Genomic DNA, 22,574 nt, shown 5'->3' on the forward strand with positions numbered 1-22,574 from the left:
AACAAAATCACAGCTGTCAAAAATACTGTCCAGATTTTCAGAAAGTTCTCCAAAGTCTGTCAGGATGAAACGTAATAAACAATTGGGTCCACACTGAGTTGCCACTCATTTTGGCAGTACCAGAAGATGTATAGCCGCAAATGGGATTGATATGATGAGTGGCATAGTAATGCCTCATGAGATTTATAAGGAAGGAAGCAGTAATATTGATATTGCTACACATTAAATATTTGAACATTGTTTAGATATCATTCCTAAAAACCCAAAAAATGATTATGAGTGGGTGTACTCAAATATGAAGAAATAATATTGCTTTCTCTTATAGTCACATATTCACAGAGTCAGTTTGTTACTATGGAATCACATATGATGTCATAAATTTGACATTCTAAATGAAAACCTAGACTGAGCAACAGAAGCAACAGGAAATGGAGCTGGGGAGAGAAAAACCTGCATAACAACAAAAGAATTTCAAGAGTTAAAGAAATGAGTCAAACATCTCTGAAACAGAAAAAGAAAGTGAGTGAATTGAACATCTTAGAATCTTGCCAAAGAAGCGAGTAAATGTAGATATCAGTCCATCATTTATCTCTGGGAATGCTCTGCAACAATCAAATAATTTCAGATGATGACTACATGTAGAGACAAAGGAAGGCAGAGTAAAAAGAATGAAGAATGTAGAGAAAAAGGGAATTAAAGCATATAGTATGTCATTCCAATAAGTCAGCATTGATTGACATATGCTCATATGTTATTGGTAAGAGGTGAAAACACAGTTGCTATCTTTGAGGAATCCCAGCCTAGTAGGAAACAGAATCCACAAACGAAGTACAATTCAGTGCTCAGTAAAATGATATACAAAAGACACAGGCAACACAGAGGAATGTGTCACTCTGGGAACTTCTCCCAGGTCACGCTGGGTGGGATTTTGAAGAACATTACAGTGAAGAGGAGTTACAAGGAAATAAGGGTGACCTGTAGGCAAATACAAGTCATTCACCATCAGTAGAACATAGAGATCAAACGTAGAGTGAAGGCTGTGCACGCTGGAGGTAGACAGGATATATCATGAGGTTCCTGGTCTCTCTAACCAAGTGAATGAAGAATCTATCTAGAAATGAAGCATAAATTGATTTACTTTTTATAAATATCACTCTAAATAAATGGAGTGGATAGATCTAGAAGTCTGGAAGATTTGAGGCCATGAAACCTGATCAAAAGGCTATATTCTAAGAATGTAGGCCCATGATGATCTGAGGAACAAGGCAATGATAATAGGGATGGAAAAGGGGGATTGAATTTAAAATACCTTTTGGAGTTAAATTTTATGGCAGTGGTGTGGAGGGTTGATGGAAGGACTTTAGGGTTAGTTCTAGGACCAGGCAACTATGCCATTCTCTGCAGTCACAGATTCAATCATTCAACTAACACTGATGAGATTTTTCCTGGGTGCAAATTACAGAGCACAAAATGACAGAACAGACTGGCCCTGAGCACCATGGTCTGAGCTAGAAGTTGAGCTCCTTAAACAAATAATACTAATCTTGATCACATCGCAGCTACTGAATTAGCATGAAACAATACAATTAGTATTCCAATACAAGAGTATTTCCTGCAATTGAAAATGAAAACGAATATTTGAATAGGCATCCAGGAAGTAAGTTATCTTCTCGTGCCCCTCTGTGTGGTCTTCCCTATTAGTTTGTTAATAAGAAACCTCTTTTCACTCTAGACACTATGAGTAATTAGGTAATATGAATAGAGAACACGCTTGTCAATAGAGTTATACAGGATTAAAGTCCTTGATTTTAAAAATCAGACAAATATTGTAGAGGCTTAGATCCAGAGAAAATTAGAGCTATGGTTTACTAAGAAAACAAACAAGAGAACTTTCAATTCAACATAGCAAAAGAAAAAGTTCCATAAGTAGCAATCTTCAGAATAATGGAGAGAAAAAAATGTTATATTGTGTGAGCAACTTCACATTTAATTCCAAGTTTTGTTGAACCCTGGAAAATTCTCCCACAGCATTTCCCATGCTATCATTTTTTTTCCATGCTATCATTTTTTAAATAATAAATGCCTCCTGCCTTGAATCTATAAGCCAACAAATTTCTGTATTAAAAATTTGTCTATATAGTTCCCTGATATGTGTTAGTTTTGTTCATGCTTGTTAGAACAGGGGAAAAATAATGTCTAAAATTTATATATTTTTGATATTGGCAAAGAGATAAAGTCTAATTTTTATTTATCCTTTTATTCTCAAACCCAAGGTTGTAATGCTCTTGAAATTAAAAATTAATAAATATTCTTTGTTTCCATATTAAGAATGAAAGTGGAACGAAGTACTCAAAAGACAATCTAGAAACAGAGAGAAGAAGGGATTCTGAGAAGTCGGGAGCTCGTCTGAGCACACAGGTGAGCTGACCTCTTGAGAGCTGGTGACTGAATTAAAGACCAGAAAGTATAACAGAAAATATTAGGGGGCAAGGGAGGTCTAGGAGAGAAGACTGAGCTGTCAAGATTTGTATTAAAAGATAAACAATGTCCTCACGGAGAGGTTCAGGAAAAAGTAGGAGAAACTGGTCCCCGCCTTCCCCTCCAGCACATATCCCCACGTTCAGGTAGAATATATGGTGTAGTCACCACAGCTGTTTCCTCTGCTCAGCCTATGGGAGGAGATCAGTCTTTGCTCAAATCAGGGAGGGAAGTGGAGTCTGGCCATGGCATTGACTATTTTCTGCACAATCTTTCAGATGAGGCGTGCAGTCAAACCGAATCACTCGCTGAGATGTTGCGCCATGCGGGGTCACCTGTCGTGTAGACACTGCCTTAGTGCAGCTGAGGGAACAGTACTTCTTGGCCCCTGCCGCACAATACGTATTTATATTCACATGTGCCTGTTGTGGGAGCAGGGCCGGCAGATCACCATGATAAGGGTGAGCAGAGATCAAACTACCCATTTGGAGGGGCGCCACAGGCAATCTGGGTGAGGGGAAGGATCTGGGGAATAGAAACTCTTCCACGTGCCTCTCTGTGGTCTTCTCCATTCTCGTTCCTCCTGAGGGGCATGCTGGAGGGCTCTAGTCCCTCTTACGTAGCTGCTTTGGAGCCCTGGTGCAGCCTTGTTTGGGTACCAGCTGCCTTCATCTTTGTAGTCTGGTCAAAAATGATGGCTGTGTCTTTCAGTATCTGCTAACAGGCTTATCCTCAAGGGAGGAAGGGGAAAAGGAGAAAAAATGGTCAGCTCTACTAAGTTCCATACAAAAGGAGTCACAGGTGAAAAACTATGAGACATCAGATTTGCTTCTTGGATTTAGATGCTCTTCTGAGTGGAATACCACTTCACTGCTCCTCACAGAAGTTAGGATTGGACCAGAGCTAAAATAGTATGCAAGGGCCAAGGTGGAATTAAGGGTCATAGAGGCCAGGGACCTTCTCACTGGGTGCTGCTATGTTTTTAGCCAGACAAGCCTATTCTGTAGGCACACACATGGAAGGAGTGGGTGGTGGGGTATTACATCCCTGGGTCTCTTCTCTCCTTGAAAGGGATCACAAGAAATATCAGTGCCGAAGACAGACTCTCGAGGGTACCTTGTGCGAAATCAGTGGTCCCGAACTTCACGGAGCGCATCCATCAGAGCTCCATCAGTAGATGAGAACAGAAGCAAGACAGCCAGTCTTAAGGTAGAGAATAGAGATGAAAGGAAGGAGTACACGAGAGAACAATAACCATAACAATAATAATAATGGCTTACATTTATTGATGTTTTCTACATGCCAGGCCCTGGTCTTTACATGTTTTTGCTAATTTAGTCCTCACAAAAACCCCACTGTAAGCCCCATTTTATAGTTGAGAAAACTAAAACAGAGCAACTTGCTTAAGATTTCACACTAATAATGCTCATAGAGCTGGATTAAAATCTAGGGTCTCTAGGTCTACAAGCTGCATACTTAATAAACTCTATGGTTTCTCCTTCCTTCATTCATTCAACAACTATTTACTGAGTACCCAAGACTCATAAGAGGCGTTGGAAAGGTCAACAAAGGAGATAAATTGTTGAAGAGTGTTAGATTGTGTGGCACTTTGGGCCCTTGACTAGGCCTGGCCACATAAGAAGAAAAAGTTAGTTTTGAGATTTTTTTGGATGCAGAGAGAGTGACACAGATCCAACCACTGGGAGAACAGGTATTCCTACCAATCCATCTGTCTCTGTGAAGAGTGGCTCAATAATATAATCAGAACATACCTTTCAAAACATATGAAACAATCAGAAAAACTGAAATAATAGATGGATGCTTCATAACTTATTGCACACCTTAGGGAAGAAGTCCTTTCTCTAGAACGGTTTCCTCCTATTTAGGAAGATGATTCTCTCCAGCTGAGCCCCACAGGGACAGGAAGCTCTGTAGGCAATAGGCAAACACTGGATTCTCCAGCCTACCAACCTTCCCAGCAACCACTGCATTAAGAACAGGGAAAACATGGAGAGAGATGCGCCTGAGGTTTTTTGTAGAGTCTTCGGATGGGAACATCTGGTCTAGTTAACTGGAGGTCACAGATGCAGGCAGTGGCAAGCGAGGTCCCTTACTCAAGCCCTCTGTCCTAGCTTGAGGTCTCTGATTGAACAGGTATACAGGAGGCAAGTGACAGAACTTTGCAAACCATGTGCCAGCTGTCTAAGGACAGGGAAGGGGACCTGTGCCCTACCTACTGAAAAAGAAAAAAAAGTGTGAGGTGCTGATGGGGGAGCTAGGGGAAAATGAACAGACTCTCTCTGTGTCCATTTACCAGACATAGTTACTATCTGGAGCCCTGAAATGTCTGAGCCTCTTTAACCCTGCTTAGAGGAGCTGAGATAAACCAGAATCTATCTAAGGGTTAGGCATGGAACAGAGGGAAGCGGACAGTTCCTTGACTCCAGCTTGGCAGAGATGGGGAGAGGGACCTTCGGCGAACATTGAACTCAGATCCCTACTGTCTTGCCCCAGCTCCCCAATAGCTCCACGACCTCCCGGACTTCATCCACCTCCCTTAGCCAGCAAGAGTTGCCACAGCAGCTGTCGGCACAGCCCTCACCGCCCACACCTCCCATGTCTCTCGACCCGAGTCCTCCCACGCCCCCGGAGACCCAGCCCAAGAATGGGTCCCGGCGCAGCTCCAAGATGCATGAGAATCCCGAAGCCTGGGCTCACGGCATCGTACGGGACGTCCGGGACTCCCGGGACACGCAGCAGCCCCGGGAATATCAGCGCACGCCCCCCACCGAATGGAAGTCCTATGCCCAGCGTAGGGCACTCTATCCAACCCAGGAGGACCGCGACTGTGTGACCGACATGCTCCGGAAGCGAGAAGAGGAGGACGACGACGAAGCCTACTGGTCATCCGTGAAGATGCTGTATGAGAAGACCCCAAGCTGCTCGCGCCCCAGGCCGGTGAGCAGGGCCCGTGGCCATTGTACCTCGGGCGCCCCTCCTGGCAGCCCCGCAGCCCGAGCCTCTCCCAGCCTCCTTCCTCTCCTCGGTGTAGGGAAGTCCCTTCCAGTCCTCTGCTTCTCCTCCCCAAATCTGCCCCCTTCAGCCTCGGGAGGTCCCAGCCCTTGGCTGTCTCCCAGCGGTCCAAGCAGTGGCCCAGGTGTTTTCCTGCCACTCTGCCCAGAGACAAGCCCCATTCCTGATCCCTTCGGGTCTGTGTGACTGTGCCCCCGTTGGTGTCCCTCTCTGCAGCCCAAACCGAAGCATGCCATCACCATCGCTGTCTCGTCCAGGGCACTCTTCAACATGGTGGATGGCAGGAAAATCTACGAAGAAGAGGGTCTGGAAAAGTATATGGAGTATCAACTCACCAATGAGAACGTCATCTTGACCCCAGGGCCCGCGTTCCGCTTCGTCAAGGTACTCTGCAAAGATGTCTTTGGCCTGCCAGGACCCTGGGAAGGACCCAAGCCAACCCTTGGGATATCATCCAGGTTCCCTTCTAATTCATAGTCCACCCTTGACATTCTTTTCAAGTTGATCTCAGGTCAGTTTATGCTTTCACAGAGGCTTCCAGACTGTTAGGAAGGGACCCCAGCCCACAGCCCTAGATTTGGAATGTTGAGCTTGCCTAAGGGGAGTCCTAATCATGAGACCTGTTACAGAAACCTTTGTTCCCTCCCTAGAAGGAGCAGTAAGAAGCAATAATGAGTTTACCATTCCAAGTAGTAAAAATAGAACCCCTCATTAAAATTAGATGAAATTCACTTTAGCTGCTCTTGCCCCAAACATAGCATACTAAGAAAATCAAGATGCTCTTGGCACTTAGGGGCATGATTTTAACAGAGAAAGTAATGTTCTCTGAACTTATATGGAAGTGCATAGCACTTAAAACTCTGATCCTCTGGGCAGCCAGGTGGCATAGTGGTTAAGTTCCTGTGCTCTACTTCAGTGGCCCAGGACTCCTGGGTCTGGATCCCAGGAGCCAACTTACACACCGCTCATCAAGCCGTGCTTGGGCTGCACCCCACATACAAAATAGAGGAAGACTGGCAACAGATGTTAGTTCAGGGCCAATCTTCCTCACCAAAAAGAGAGAGAGAGAGAGAGAACAGGTAGGAGAGAGAAGCCTCCATGGGGGACACCCTTCCTTCTGGAGGCCTGAGTCTTCAATGAAGTTCCACTTTAAAAAAAAACAAACAAGCAAAACACCCTCTGATCCTCTATATAACTTACACAAATATTACACACTAACATCATAACCAGGTAGAAACAAATGACACCTCCACAAGTTGTGAGTAGAAAGTGCTTATGGGGCATGGTAGAAGTATGGGAGGAAACCACAAACCTATTCTAAAGACTCGTGTTTAAAAAGCAGACAAAGAGCTCACTTTGACAGCACGTTTACTAAAATTGGAACAATACAAAGACCATTAGAATGGCTCCTGTGCAAAGATAAAATGCAGATCCATGATGCATTCTATATTTTTTACAATAAAAAATAATTGTCAGATGATCAAGAAAGGCAGATTTTATGAATCAAAAAAAAATAAATAAAACCACACACACAAAACAGACAAAGCACAAAAGGGTAATCTGAGCCTTCTCTCTGCCTACCCCACAGAGATAATTCTAGTAAACCAAATGTTGTACAGTCTTCAACAAACATTACCCATCTATTCTGTAAACATTAACTGAGGTCCTGTGTATAGAGGAAGAAAATACAGAAATGAATGGCATAACCCTGCCTTAAAGGAGCTATAATCTGTCAGTGAAGAGTCCTCAGAGCTTGAATTTGACATCTATGAGATCCTTTCCCTCCAGCCTCCCAGTGCCCACCTTTCCTGGCTCTCCTTACACGCATTCGTGTTTGTAACCTGTAGGCACTGCAGCATGTCAACTGTAGACTCCGTGAGCTGTATCCTGATGAACAGGACTTATTTGATATTGTACTGATGACTAATAACCATGCCCAAGTGGGAGTGCGGCTTATAAACAGCGTCAATCACTACGGTAAGTAAAATAAATACCATGTGGAAGAACAGCTTGCTGCTCTGGAAGAGAGAAGCCACGTTATTTTGCTAACTGTGGCCTAACTAATGCAGTGTCTTTGATACTGACACCCTCTTCTGAGTGAGGAATGTTTATTTGCCTATGTCAGAACAAGAGAGGCCACGTTCATTTTTAACTTCAGCACAAAGTTGGGCCCAAAGCTCTGGACTTAACTTGTCAAGTGTGAATTTCAAAGTCTTAATCCTAGGTCCCGCAATATATTTCTCTGTTTTATGTTTCTCACTTCTGAACTTGACTTCAAGGAGCCGTCGACCCAGAGGCTTTCTCTGTGTGATCAAACTCCTTGCTCACCACAGATACATGGTAAAGGTTGAAAGGTTTTCACCTTTTCTTTCCACTCTTAAAATCTGATTCTTCCTGGCTGTTCTCCCCACACATCAAATCTATACTCATGCCCCCAAATTGTCTTTGTTCCTTTATATGGAAAATTTGATTGACTCTAGTCTCTTCCTAGCATTTCTATCAGTATGTTGGAGACTTTAAGAGAAAGTCATTTTTCCTGTTATGGAATTACCTGACTTCTTATTTGGGGACCTTTAGCCTATTTTCTAAGAGACAAATCTAGTCTTATGGGTATGTCAAGTCAAAATAAGGTTTAAATTTTGCATATTTAAATTCTAGGTTTAAATTGGGCATATTTATAAATAATCAAGATGTATTACAAGGTGTGAGTTTTATATTATCCTAATTATACAATTGTTGTTGATGTGAAAGGCATTCAATGGTATATTAATGTTTAGTCTGCTAATAATTGTATTTAAAATTTCAAGTCAGGAAAGAGACAATTTTAGACCTTTCGTTGTTGTTTTTAGAAAATAGTTTAAATTCTAGTATACCTGTTATTACTATTGTATTGTTACTGAAGAAATACAGAAACGGTACTTAACGTGGTACACACCTTAACTGGCCCTTTCAACAAGAGGCTGTAGTTGAAGGAAAAGAGCACTGTTCTAGTCTAGACAAGAGAAAATGTGAACCCGCAGGCTTAGACCAGTCTTTACGTCTCAGTTTCTTTTTCTGTACCAAGGATAATAATGCTTGCCTTAGAGTTTTTGTGAAAGTAAATTGTCATGGTCTATGTGGATATACTTCAAAAACTATCAGGTACCAAATAGCTGAGACACTTTGCAATACTGGTGCTATGAAGGCAATTCTGAAACCTCAATAAGCACTCAGTTACTCATAAGGTAACTTTATTTGCATTTACAGTAAGTATATTGGCTTTAGTCTCTGACATAATAAATTCTTTCTTGCCCAATAATAGGATTACTAATTGACCGCTTCTGTCTGACTGGTGGAAAAAGCCCCATTGGCTATTTGAAGGCATATCTTACCAACTTGTATCTTTCTGCGGATTCTGAAAAAGTACAAGAAGCAATACAAGAAGGTATTGGTTTGGTTTTATCCCTCTGGTTAATAAAGAGGTTTGTGCTAGTGATTCCTTCCATTTGGGCTTCACTTATGATTGTGGTTTATGTCCTTGGATTTGCAGCCAAGGTGCTTCCACACTGCCAGCCCTTAAGCTTGTCTTTTAAAGCTTTGACCTTCCTGAAGGTGGACATCCTCAGTGATTGTCCTACAACCCATTTTATACTTTCCCATCCCTTACAGAAACCAATGTAGGGCGTAGACCACTCTTCCGAGTCGTGTGGCTGTGAAGAGGAGTAATAGCTAGAGAGGAAATGTGAGGTCTCGGAGGACTTTTTTTTTCATGGTAGAAACTAAAATTCATGGCCCTGAGAAGTGTATTAATCAATCCCCCTGGATCTGCCAGGAATCGCCTCTGCAACAATGTTTGATGGAGCCAAAGACATAGCTTACTGTGACACACAGCTCCGCGTGGCCTTTGATGGGGACGCTGTCCTCTTCTCTGATGAGTCTGATCATATTGCCAAGGAGCACGGGCTGGACAAATTCTTTCAACATGAAGCACTGTTTGAGAATAAGCCTCTTGCTCAGGTAGGTTCAATAGGCTCTAATTAATTTTGATCTACCTATTTTCCAACATATAGAGAAAAATATTTGTTCATTGTGATGGCTTTTAAATTATTTTAGGCAGGCCACTCCTCAGTTCTTATCTTTTGCTGTTTTCTTCCTTTCTTTTGTGAACTCCTCATTTTGAAGCATCTGCTGCTGACTTTTTTTTTTTTTTTTGTAATTTTAGCATTCTTTTATCTATCCTTTTGGAAATGTTCCTATGATCTTATGATAATGAGTTCACCTCCTCCAAATTATTAGTAATAGAGGTAATACAACTTACCAAGAAGCCATGTCTAAACAATAGGTTTTCAAAATAAAGTCATTTCTAGTAGGGCCGTAAACATTTGTTGAACGTCTCCGTCCATAATCTCAGACTCCATAAAAGAATCACTTAATTGAAAAAATCTGTAAAACTGAGAGCTTAAATTGAATCAAATAAGGGGCTTCCAACAAGTGCAAACTATGAGCATCTCCTCAAACTGAAACGGAATATTTAGGTTTTTTGGAGTCAATCCATGAACTGATATGTTAAAGTCACGGTCGAGAATGAACAAAACCTATAACTTCTGAACCAAAGGGAATTTGAAACATCAAAACATTCTCCAAACTGAATCTGAACTGATGGATCATTCAGTTTTAATCTATGAACCTTACCAATGAATTTAATTGGCCTTTTTTTCTCAGCTCTTCTTGAACTTAAGATAAACTTAAATACGTATTGTTATTTTTTATTACATTTACAAAAGTATGAATAGGCTAGTTGAAGGCTGAAAAGTTTAACTAACTCACCTCATGGTACAGCAAATAATATTTAAACTGTATTTGCATGTGTGCGTGTGTCTTTAACTTCATAGCCCCTTCCTAAATAGCTTCCTTGGAAGCCTTGATCTCATGTTATGAAGTTGTTCAGTGTTAACAAAGCTTACTAGTGAGAGGAAGGTCCTTTGTTATATTTTACATAAGTCTGCTTTGCTCAAATTCAGAGCCTGTCGTATATTATGAGCCTTTAACTATTACTGAAATGTGGAAGATCTCTAAAAAAAGAACACTTCAAAAGTTCTAAAGAAGAATTACTTCAAGATAATCTTAAAATACCATTTTCTCTTCTCATCACCTAAATAATCCAAATTTCTTTTAGATTTGGCATTTATCAGTTCTTTTTTCTGTGTTTTAAGACATTTTATTTTTCCATTAGACAACTGAAATTGTGAAATCCAACACTAGTCATTGCACGAATACCCCACAATTTTCTGCTAAGCATACTTGTTTTCGTTATGCAGTCCTTCTGGAAGTGGATAAAAATGCTGGGTTTTTTTACATAGAGAGGATAGCTTTTCTATAAAGACTAGGCTTTGCCGCGTGTTCCACTGATGAGAAAGAAGTCATAAGGTACAATTCCTCCCAAGGCTTTCAAGTAAGTTGGTCCTGGGGCTTTGATTTGGTCGTGACAATGTCCTAATTGTCTCAGATAGAGGAGATGTGAGAGTCACCCTTAAATGGAACAGATGGAGAGGATTAATTTGACCACTCTCAATGTAGCCTCCAGTGTAGTACCATGACTAGTAATGGATGTCCCCTGATTTGATCTCTGCCTCATCTTGCCATTGTGGAATAGTGGTCTCCAAGTATTTGTGTATATGTGCATGCATGTATGTGTTTTAATCAGAGTTGTTGATGTGTAACTTACATACATTAAAATTCATTTTTAGTGAATGGTTCTAAGAAATTTGACAAACACATACAGTTGTGAAACCACAACCAAACTCAGAATACTCAACATACTCAAAAAATTCCTTCCTGCCTCTTTGTAGTCATCCTAGCCCCTATCTCCAGATCTGTCAACCACTAATCTGATTCTGCCCCTATAACTTTGCCTTTTCCAGACGTCATATAAATGGAGCCACACAGGATACAATCATTTGAATCTGACTTCTTTTATTTAGCATAATACATCTGAGATTCATCCATGTCATTCCATGTGTCAGTACTTCATTCCTTTTTATTGCTGAGTAGTAGTCTGTTCTGTGAATGTACCACATTTTCTTTATCCATTTACATGTTAGAAAATATTTAGGTCATTTCCAGTTTGGGGCATTTATAAATAAAGCGCTTAAAAATATTTGCTTTAAATGCACAGGGTTTGGTGTAAACAAGGTCTCATTTCTCTTGGGTAGATACTTAGGAGTGGGATTACTAGATGACATGTCAAGTATATGTTTAACTTTATAAGATACTGCAAAACAATTTTCCAAAGTGAGCTTACCACTTTGCATCCCCAACACCACTATGTGAGATTTTGTTGCTCTGCATCCTTGCCAGTAATTGATAGTGTCAGCTGTTTGTTTGTTTTAAGCTATTCTAGTGATTATATTATGGTATCTCATTGTGGTTTTAATCTGCATTTCCCTAATGACAAATGATATCAAATATCTTATCAAGTGCTTATTTGCCATCATATGGATTCTTTGGCAAACATATCGGTTCAAATTGCTTGCTCATTTGTACTTGGTTGTTTGATTTGTTGTTACTGAAGTTTGAGAATTCTTTATATATTCTGGATACAAGTCCTTTATCAAACATGTGTTTCGCAAATATTTTCTCTCAGTCTGTGCTTGTCTTTTCAGTCTCTTAACATCTTTCAGCATCTTTCAATGAGCAGAAACATAATTTTGATGAAGTTTAATTTATCAACTTGTTCCTTTATGAATTGTGCTTTTAATATCATATCTAAGAAATCTTTGCCTAATCCAAAGTCACAAAAGTTTCCTCCTATGTTTTTGTACAGAGGTTTTATAATTTTAGGCTTTATTTTTCTTAGGATTAGGAATTATTTTGAGTTTATTTGTGATTCGTGCAAAGTATTGGTTCATTTTTACTGTTTATGTATAACCTAATTGTTCCAGCACTATCTGTGGAAAAGACTGGCTTTCTGCTCCTTTAATATAGGTATCTATCCTTTTACCATCACATTGTCTTTTTTCTGCTGAGGAAGATTTGCCCTGAGCTATCATCTGTTGCCAGTCTTCCTCTATTTTGTATGTGGGTGGCCACAACAGATGGCCACTGATGAGTGGTGTAGGTCTGCGCCCCAGGAGCCATACCCAGGTGGCCAAAGTGGAGTGTACTGAACTTAACCACTAGGCCACCTGGCCAGCCCCACACTGTCTTGATTATCATAGTTTTATAGTAAGTCTTGGGATCACATGATGCAAGACATCTGAATTTGTTATTTTTCAGAATTTTTCTTGGATATTCTGATTCCTTTTCATTTTCATATACATTTAAGAATTAGCTTGTCCATTTATGGGAAAAAAATCCTGCTGGAATTTTTATTGTGATTATGTTGAATTTATAGCTAAATCTTGGGAGAATAAATATCTTAATGTCACATCTCTTAGTCCATGGACATGGTATATCTCTCCATGTATTTAGGTCATCTTTGATTTTTTTCATCAAAGTTTTGTTTTTCAACATACAAATATCATATATATTTTGTTAGATTTATACCTAAGTATTTCATACTTTTTGGTGCTATTGTAAATGGTACTTTAAGAATTTTAATTTCCAAATTGTTTACTGCAAATATGCAAAAACACAACTGGTTTTTGTATATTTACCATGTATCCTGAAACTTTGTTAAAGTCACTTGTTACTCATAGTAAAATTTCTGTAGATTATTTGAGATTTTCTATGTAGATAATGTTCAACGCTTTTATTTCTATGTTTCACTTCTGTATATCTTTTCATCTTTCTTGCCTACAACCCTTGGTGGTACATTTAGTACAATATTCAATAAGAGTGATGAGAGTGGACATTCTTGCCTTGTTCCTTGATTGTAGGGGGACATCATTCAGCCTTTAACTCTTTTTTTTTTTTTTTTGCTGAGCCAACAGCTGTTGCCAATCTTCCTCTTTGTTTTTGATGAAGAAGATTCTCCCTGAGCTAACATCTGTTGCCAGTCTTCTTCTATTTTATATGTGAGCCACCACCACAGCATGGCCACTGATAGACAAATGGTGAAGGTCTGCACCCGGGAACCAAACCTGGGCTGCCAAAGTGGAGCACAACAAACTTAACCCCTAGGACAAAGGGGCTGGCCCTCAGTCTTTAGCTCTTAAGTATATTATCTATAGGTTTTTTTCAAGATGTCTTTTGTTAGGTTAAGGGAGTTGCCTTCTATTCCTATTTTTTTGAGAGTTTTTATAATAAATGCATGCTGAATTTTGTCAAATGTCTTTTCTACATCTATTGAGAAAATCATGTAGCTTCTCTGGTCTGTTGATATGTAAATTATTTTAAAGGATTTAAAAATGTTGAAGCATCTTTACTTTGCTAGTATAAAATCATCTTGGCCACGTTGTATTATCCTTTTTTATATCACTGGATCCAATTTGTTAAAATTTAGTTTAGAAATCTTTTTGCCTTTATGCTCCTGAGGGATATATCTTACAGAGTAATGCTGACCTCATAAAATGAAGGGGAAGTATTTTCTCCCTGTCTGTTTTTTGGAAGACTTTGTGTAGAGTTGGTATTATTTCTTCTTTAAATGTGTGGTAGAATTCTCCAGAGAAGGCTTCTGGGCTTGGACTTTTCTTTGTAGGAAGGTTTTTAACTAACAATTCAATTATTTTTAATAGATATAGAATGACTATTCAGATTTTCTTTCTTCTCCTTCCTTTTCCGGAAGTTTATTAGTTTGTGTCTTCCAAGGAATTTGTCTATTTCATTTAAGTCATTGAATTCCTGGGAATAAAGTTTTTCCTATTTTCTTATTATGCTTTTGCTATTTTTAATGAGGTATCCCTTTTCCATTCCTGGTGCTAGTAATATTTGTCTTCTCTTCCTCCTGCCCCTCCTCTTTGGTCAATCCAACTAGACTTTTAACAATTTTATTCATCTTTTCAATAACCAGCTCTCCCTAAGTTTTTAAAGGTGGAAGTTGGGGCCACTGATTTGAGACTTCTCTTTTTTTAAAATAATAATTTAATACTATAAAGTTTTCTCTAAATGCTGCTGTAGTTACATCCCACATATTTTGATAGGTGGTTTGAAATTTTCATCCAATCCAAAGTATTTTTTAATTTCCCTGTGACTTCCTCTTTTACTTATGGGTTATTTAGATGTGGGTTGTTTAATTGTCAAATATTTGGAATTTTCCAAGATACCTTTCTGTTCTTGATTCCAAGCAGAATTATCTTGTGGTAAGAGAATATATTTTGTGTGATTTCAATTATTTAAATTTGTTGAGGAGTGTTTTATGCCCAGAATATGGTCTATCTTGGTGAATGTTTCATGTGTACTTGAAAAGAATATTTATTTGGCTGTTGTTGGGTTGAGTATTTAATAAATGACCCTCAGATTAAGTAAATTGATAGTGTACTATTCAGGCCATATTGCATAGGTTTTTAATATTGTCCATGATTTTCTGTGTACTTCTATCCACTATTGAGGAGGCAGCATTTAAGGATTAATTGAGGACTAGTCTATTTCTCCTTTCAATTATATCAGTTTTGCTTCATGTATTTTTAATCTCCATTGTTCAGTGCCCAAATATTTAGGATTACTATATCTTCTTGGTAAAGTAATCCCTTTTCATTATGCAATGCCCCTCTGTCTGATATTCATACAACCACTCTAGTCTTTGTTTTTGTGGTTTTTTTGGACTGATATTTGCATGGCATATCCTTTCTATGTTTTTACTTTTAACCTATGTTTTTTCATTTAAATTCTATGTTTAAATTTGTTCTTGCAGATATTATATAGTTCATGTTGCTTTTTTTGTACAACACAAAGAGAGATCTGACGATCTCTGTGTTTTAATTGCTGTTTTTAGACCATATACATTTAATGTGATCATTACTTTGGTTGGATTAAAATCTGCCATCTTCCTAGTTTCTTCTAGTATGTTCTGTTGTTTCCTTTGCCTTTTCTTTTCACTTTTGAATTTATTGTGTGCGTTGTATGTTTTTAGGATTCTGTTTTATCTACACTAGTGACTTATTACTTATTTTAAATTTTTTAGTGGTTACCCTAGGACTTACAATATAAAACTTTAAGCAATCACAGTCTACTTTCAAATAATATTATACAACATTGTTTATACTGTAAGAACCTTACAATAGTATATTCAAAATCTCTCCCTTCCATGTTTTGTGTTATTGTCATACATTTGACTTTCACATATACTATAAACTCACAATATCTTACTGCTATTTTTTATTTGGGTAATCAAGCACCTTTAGAATAAGGATAAGACAAAAAATATATCTTTTTTTGTATGCATCTTCATTCTAATCATTTCATGTCCAGGGATCTTCATTTCTTTGTAAAGATCCAGGTTTTTCTGTGGTATCATATTCCCTTTGCCAGAAGACCACCTTTTAACATTTCACGTAGAACTAATATGTAGTTAAGGAAAGCTCTCTGTTTTGTTTTGTTTTTTTTTGCCTGAAAATGTCTTTATTGTCCTTCATTTAAGAAAAATATTTTGACTGGATATAGCTTTCTGCATTTACTGTATTTTTCTTTCAGCACTTTAAAGATCCTCATCCATTCTCTTCTCATTTGCATAGATTCTGACAACAAATTGTTTAAGATTCTTATTTTTGGTCATCTGTATGTAATGTCTCTACTTTTCTCCTGCTGCCTTGAAGATTTTCTATATTTCTTTGTGTTTCAATAGTTTGTGTTTCAATAGTTTGAATATGGGGTGTGTGTGTGTGTGTGTCTATGTTCCATAGCATTTCAATGACTTCTCCTTTTTTCCCCCACTCTTTTTTCTCTTTATTTTCAGTTCGGGTCATTTCCACTGAACAGTCTTCAAGTTCACTGATTCTTTCCTCAGCTATGTTAATTCTATTGATGAACCTATCAAAAGCATCATCATTTCTATACTATAATTCTACTTCTAGCATTTCCATTCAACTCTTATCTTTTCTATCACTTTGCTGAAATTACTAGTCTACTAATATATGTCATCCACCTTTTAATACAGTTGTTAAGATGTTAATCATAGTTATTTTCAATTCCCTTTGCTATATTTTTGATATCCAGGTCATCACTGACTCTTCTTCTGTTACTTACTTTCTCTTGAAAGTTGATTGCTCATTTTGTTTTCTTTGGTTTGGTTTTATTGCAGCCTCATAAATCTTTGATTAAATTCCAATAAGTGTGAAAACAGTTGAGGTTTTGGTAAATAGTATTTTTGCCTGGTAATAGGCATGCCTTCTTTTCTGCTAGCAATTAGGGTGATGAATTAAGTCAATCAAATCAGAAGTTTGACTAGGTACACATTTTGTTGTTGCTACTGTTACTTTCATTTCACCACAGGCATCAGATTCCTCTAATAGGGTACTGGAGGATTTTTCACAATATTCCTTTTCCATTTTCAGCTTTAGCACTTCCTTTTGTGTCCCTGCCTCAGAGATGGTCTCCTCATTGTTCACCCTCTCCCAACTGTTACTTGTTTGTTTCTGCCAGCCAGGTTGGTGATGTGGGGCATGGAATTCTCTGTTGTACTAGTAAAGCCTAAATCTAAGACAGTGCTTGTATCTCCCTAGGTTTTAGGGATGAAGTTTTATCATTGATCTTGCCATTCCCGCAGTGATAGGAGATATCTAATAGTGTTGGTCCATAACAGTCTCTTGTCCCTTTCCCAGGAGTGAAAGGTTTTTCCTTTCCCCTTCCCCCATAGCAGTAGATCTTTACCTGTGCTATGGGGGTAACAGTGTTTGAAGCCTTTCTTTTAGCAGCTTAAGACTTTTGCTCCCTAGGAGATACAAGACAAGGTGGAGTTTTAGTCTTTTCTCACAGTGGCAGCTGCTCCTCTCCTCTAAGCCTGCACCACCAAGGATTGCATTCTTTCCTCTCTCACCCTGCCTGCAGTCTTTCTAATAAGCAACTAGTGATGTCCATGGAAAAAAATCCTGTAAGGGAGTGTGTATTTCTTGTGTCCATGGCTTCCAGGGCTTCTATGCTCTCCCATTAGCCCACGTTTGTCCTTTATCAACTTGCTTTAAAAAATTACTGAACTTTTCATACCTACTTGTATGGTGTCTGGTATGTCTTCCTTCAGTGCTCTGCCAAAGATCTGCCAGTGCTTGAATTCCATCTGTCTTTGAAGATACCGTAGAGTTTTTCCTTAGTTTTTTTTCCCTTAGATTTCATGTTATTTGGTTGCCCTGTTACCCCTACTCTCTAATGGGTTCAAGAAAACTTGATATTTTACATTATCTGGCTTTTTCTTGCTGTTAGGATAGGAGTAACAGTCTTTCCATCTTTCTACATCCTAGGCAGATTTCAAATGTTTTAAATCATATAGCTCCTCAAAACGGTATTTTTGAGTAACTTTCCCTCATATTTCTATATTTTTTGATGCATTATATACTTGTACTACTGCACAAATATATAAATCAAAAACATACTCAAAAATAGAAGTAAGAAAACATGCTATGCATACTTGGATGAATATGGTGACATAAACTGACCAGTCCCTATTTACTCCCTTTGGAAATCACTCAAAATCACAAGGAGAACAGTGTTCCTCTGTGTTTCAGAGACAAACTGTGAGCAAAGTGGCTCCTGCCAATAGTCACTACACCTCCTTTGCTGATGTTGCCAAAAAAAACCAAGTTTTAGTTTTTTTTCTTTTTTTTTTTACATATATATATGCCTCTCACCTTTAAGAAGTGAGTTTTTACTAGTTTCTTTCTGATTTATGGAGCCTGAGAGAAAACCTAAAGAAATGATCACATAGATAAGCCATGTTTGTAGAAAACAGTTTTTTTCAGTGACAGCAAAGAAGAAGGGAGCTTTTGAATTGTGAAAACAAGTCAGTCTTAAAATACTATCCTTGACCTTCCCCCAGAAACTCTCTAATTATTACATGGAAAACCAATCTACTTCAGTGATGAGTAATAAAAAGAGAATGAGCATAGAACATCTGTAAAGATACTATGAGAAAAAGGCAGACAAAGAAGAGCAAACTCCAATAACAGAAGAACTCTCACTAGAATAGTTGCCAAAGTATGGGTGAAATTTTTGACTAAACATTTGCCATGACTTTTAAAAACTTAATAAAGCAGGGTCTTAATGTAGAAATCCAAGAATCAGGAAAGAGATGATAAAACGTTAAATGATAGAACTCTGGAAATGAGTAGAATTGAAAAAAAAGATTTTAGAGAGAAAAGTGACAGATAAAGATCATGAGTAAAGAAAATCCAACATATGCATAATTGGAATCCCTAAAGAAAAACACTGAAATTATGTTCTGTGGGAAGCAGGAAAGGTCTGTGTGTGGTAAAGATGCAAATTTATATGAAAATATAAATCAAGAAAACATGCTGAATTATCAGAAGATTTTAATGCATACATTAAACTATTAAATGATTAAAGGCCACATTATGTAATAGGGAAATTGAACAGAATGATCATCCCTAAGGAATGTCCCAGTAAAATGATTTGATTCAAAGATGAAAAAGTTATTCTTTGGGAAGACTGCACACACAAGTGAGGCAAAAAAAATCAAGCTGTCCTCCATATTGTCTGTAGCAGCAGTCTATAGCAAAACACAGTGGGGCACTCCTTATAAAATCAAATGGAAGGGCCTGCCCCATGGCCAAGTGGTTTAGTTTGTGCACTCCACTTTGGTGGCCCAGGGTTTCGCCAGTTGGGATCCTGGGCACGGACATGGCACTGTTTATCAAGCCATGGTGCAGTGACATCTCACATAGCACAACCAGAAGGACCTACAACTAGAATATACAACTATGTACTGGGGGCTTTGGGGATAAGAAGAAGAAGGAAAAAATAATGAAGAAGAAGATTGGCAACAGATGTTAGCTCAGGTTCCAATTTTTTAAAAAAAAACTTAAAATAAGATCAAATGGAGAGAAAAATACAAATCAGAGATTCTCTACACAGCCAAAAGTTCATTCAAGTAAACAGGAAAGAAATCAACAGTTGAAAACATACTGTATTCTCAGGGATTTTTATTTCCATAAGATATTCTTGAGAAAACTAGTACTAAAGAACACATTTTGACCAAGATGTATATGACTAGAAACACAAAGGCATAAATGGGCATAAAATATATTTAACCATAGAACTAAAACTAAAACAATTGTAGGGATTAGGGTGACAGACAAGAAAGCACATATTATGAGCCCTAACAATGTAGAAATTATATAACTAATGAAAACTGGAACAATGTGGAGGAAAAGGTCTAAAGAAGATTAAGTATGCTGATATCTTCAGTTATAATAGCTGATCAGAGGATAATATGTTAACATGATAAATAGAAATATAAGAATATTTAGCAATGCGAATGTAAACACCAAGAAAGACGAAATGAGTAAAATTAGATAGTTGAAGAAGAAATAGAGGATAAGAGAAGAGTGAAGAAGTACCCTAATTTCATTATTTCTCAGTGAAAAAAAATAAGATTCTGGATTAAAAAAAACAAAGGACTGAGGATACTATAAAAAATTATAGTTATAAAGGTAACCAATAGAAGGAAATAATACAAACCTTCCTAAATGTTAAAAGAAACACACATACACACATGCACAAAGAAAAAAGACACTTGTTAGTGGACAATCCTTTAAAATCTTTAAACATGAAAAATGCAATAAAAATCATAAGACAAAAGCATTATCACATATATTTGTAATACCAATAAAAATAAATGGCCTAAAATTCAACTTTTATTTTAAAAATTAAGTCTTTCCAATTTTGTTACATAGCAAAGTCCAATTCTATGCTCCATACCAGAGATACAGCTAAAACTAAGTGCTCGGAAAAGTTGAAGATAAAAGTATGAAGCGATACAAAGTAATTATAGTACAAGACAAGGTTTGATTCAAGCCAAGAAGGCATTGAATGACATAAGGGAGTATACTTTATAACATTAAAATGTACAATTCACAAAAAGCAAATTGAAAGAGTTGTGCTTTTGGTGATTATATGAACTTTATATAGAGTATCCCATTTTGCCATGGACAGTTTATGTCTGTTGCCCTGGTTTAACTTTTTATAGAAACTTCTTTATTCTTAAAATATCTGTGCTTACATAGTGAATTATATAATCATCCTATGTTTAATCCAGGAATGCAAGGATGGTTCCATATAAGGAACTGTATTCACATAAATCCAAGGAGTCTCAGCATTGTGCCATCAGCCTTGAGACATGCAGTATTATATTCTTTTATAAGCTCTTGTAAGCCTCTGCTTTTTCAGCATTCACTTCCTTTGGCTCACTGGATCACAGCTGTGACATATGTTCCTTTTACAGGGTCCCTTGAAAGGCTTTCTGGAAGATTTAGGCAGACTGCAAAAGAAGTTTTATGCCAAAGACGAACGGTTACTTTGCCCTATCAGGACCTACCTGGTTACAGCCAGGAGTGCAGCCAGTTCAGGCGCCCGCGTGCTGAAAACCCTTCGCCGATGGGGTCTAGAAATAGATGAAGCTCTTTTCCTTGCTGGAGCTCCTAAAGGTCCCATCTTGGTGAAGATAAGGCCTCACATCTTCTTTGATGACCAAATGTTCCACATTCAAGGGGCACAGAAATTCGGCACCGTCACAGCTCATGTACCTTATGGCATTAGTCAAAAAATGAACACTTAGGGTTCGGGAGGAGAAATAAAGTAGTGAGTCTGGTATTCAGAAGCCACTTCTTGTGGATCTCTAGGGTAATTATATAGGCATTTTAGAATATTGGACCTCAGAACTCAGTCCATTTGGAAAGGTTTTCCCTTGAGTTTTGTTAAACATTTTGAACCCTCAAGTTACCTTCAAGCTACTTCTCTTCGAGCTGTCAGTGCTGTTGTATACCATTGCACCTACTTTTGTGTGTAAGTCATAAGGACGACTCTTTACAAGTTTAGAACTTGAATGCTCGAATGCTTAAAGGGCTCTGTCAGAAGCCTACTTAGTTTTACAAAGCATTGCTCATTTTTGGATGTCAGTAGATAGAATGAATTGTTATCCATCATCATTATAGAACAGTGGTCTTCAAAGGTGGAAAGAGTAAAGTACACTCTTGAAAATTAGGGCCTTTTAGCCTGTTGCCTCTATTACCAGACTTTTAATCAGAGCAAAATGAAAATGTCACTCCACCTGCATGAGTATACCAATTTGACAGTGCTCATTCAGGAATAAATCAGCTTGTTATTCATACAGGGCCCTTTCCATCTAAGATGAGCTCAAAGAGAACCTCCTGGGAAGGAGTCTTTGAATCTTGTTAGGTGGGTTCATTGTCTGTGGACCACAGGGCTTCATATTTGAAGTCTCTGGCTTTGGGCCTGGAGGGTAGGCCCAATGTTTGTATGAGAGAAAAAAACCCTTGGCCTCCACTTCAAAATGTGACATGAAGTACAGTATCCTAGCCTTTCATTGTTGTCATTCTGTTGTGATTTTTGTTTTGTGTTCAAAAAACATTAATTGATTATTAACCATAATCTACCAGACATTCGGCAGTGAGCTGGTTATTTTCAGGTTACCTCATTTTCTCTTCAACCAAACATTTGTGACATCATATTATTATTACCTTCCTTTTTATCAATGAAGAACCTAAGATTCAAAAAGATTAAGTAACTTATCCAAGGATGTGCAGCTAATAAATGGTATGACTAAGATTCAAATTCAAGTCTTACTTACTTCAAAAGTTATATGCTGTCTATTTTCTGTTATATAGCCTTCCAAATTGAGTTGTTCTTAATTCCATGGCCCAAGGACCCATCATGAACAGATTTGTCATTCCATTATGTTCTGTGCTTAAGCTACACAGCAGTTATACTGCACGTCTGGGGATTCCTCTCCTCCTCTCTGCTTCACTCCCTCTCTTGCTCTTTCTCCCTCCCCATCTCCATCTCTCCCCCACCCAGACATACATATTCCACCCCTGGCTCTAGTTAAACACCACTGCTGACATACATCTTTTGATCTGCTTCCTAATTTGATGTAAGCCAGTCCAAAATATATCAGTCATAACACTTATTGAATACCTACCATTTTCTCCGCATTTCCCAATGTGAAGACCACAAAGGAG

The 22,574-nt window shown here is 38.1% G+C and overlaps 1 protein-coding gene and 1 non-coding gene across 5 annotated transcripts; both read left to right on the forward strand.

Moving 5' to 3' along the window:
• Positions 1-486: 486 nt before the first annotated feature.
• NT5C1B (5'-nucleotidase, cytosolic IB) lies at positions 487-21,151 on the forward strand. 4 transcript variants are annotated; one of them, XM_070512563.1, is made up of 11 exons: positions 487-519; positions 2,329-2,418; positions 2,757-2,939; positions 3,550-3,687; positions 4,611-4,616; positions 4,993-5,436; positions 5,728-5,895; positions 7,359-7,488; positions 8,813-8,935; positions 9,323-9,507; positions 20,819-21,151. In XM_070512563.1, the coding sequence occupies exons 1-11, from the start codon at positions 487-489 to the stop codon at positions 21,149-21,151; spliced, it is 1,833 nt and encodes a 610-aa protein (XP_070368664.1). The 4 variants fall into 4 exon arrangements, with proteins under 4 accessions (XP_070368664.1, XP_014703535.1, XP_070368665.1 ...); XM_014848049.3 differs by lacking the exon at positions 4,611-4,616; XM_070512564.1 differs by lacking the exon at positions 4,611-4,616 and having other exon boundaries at positions 2,329-2,417; positions 2,807-2,939.
• LOC123286775 (U6 spliceosomal RNA) lies at positions 6,859-6,965 on the forward strand. Its single transcript, XR_006529578.1, has one exon. It is a non-coding gene; the product is annotated as a U6 spliceosomal RNA (small nuclear RNA).
• Positions 21,152-22,574: the final 1,423 nt, after the last annotated feature.

The sequence above is a fragment of the Equus asinus genome, chromosome 6, assembly GCF_041296235.1.
Source record: "Equus asinus isolate D_3611 breed Donkey chromosome 6, EquAss-T2T_v2, whole genome shotgun sequence".
NCBI lineage: Eukaryota > Metazoa > Chordata > Mammalia > Perissodactyla > Equidae > Equus > Equus asinus.

Bases quoted from the DNA above. Each gene is read 5' to 3' on its own strand.
- NT5C1B (XM_070512563.1), top strand. From the start codon at position 487: ATGAGTCAAACATCTCTGAAACAGAAAAAGAAA. The intron at 7,489-8,812 runs GTAAGTAAAATA...GCCCAATAATAG, and splicing joins AAACAGCGTCAATCACTACG to GATTACTAATTGACCGCTTC. The intron at 9,508-20,818 runs GTAGGTTCAATA...TTCCTTTTACAG, and splicing joins AGAATAAGCCTCTTGCTCAG to GGTCCCTTGAAAGGCTTTCT.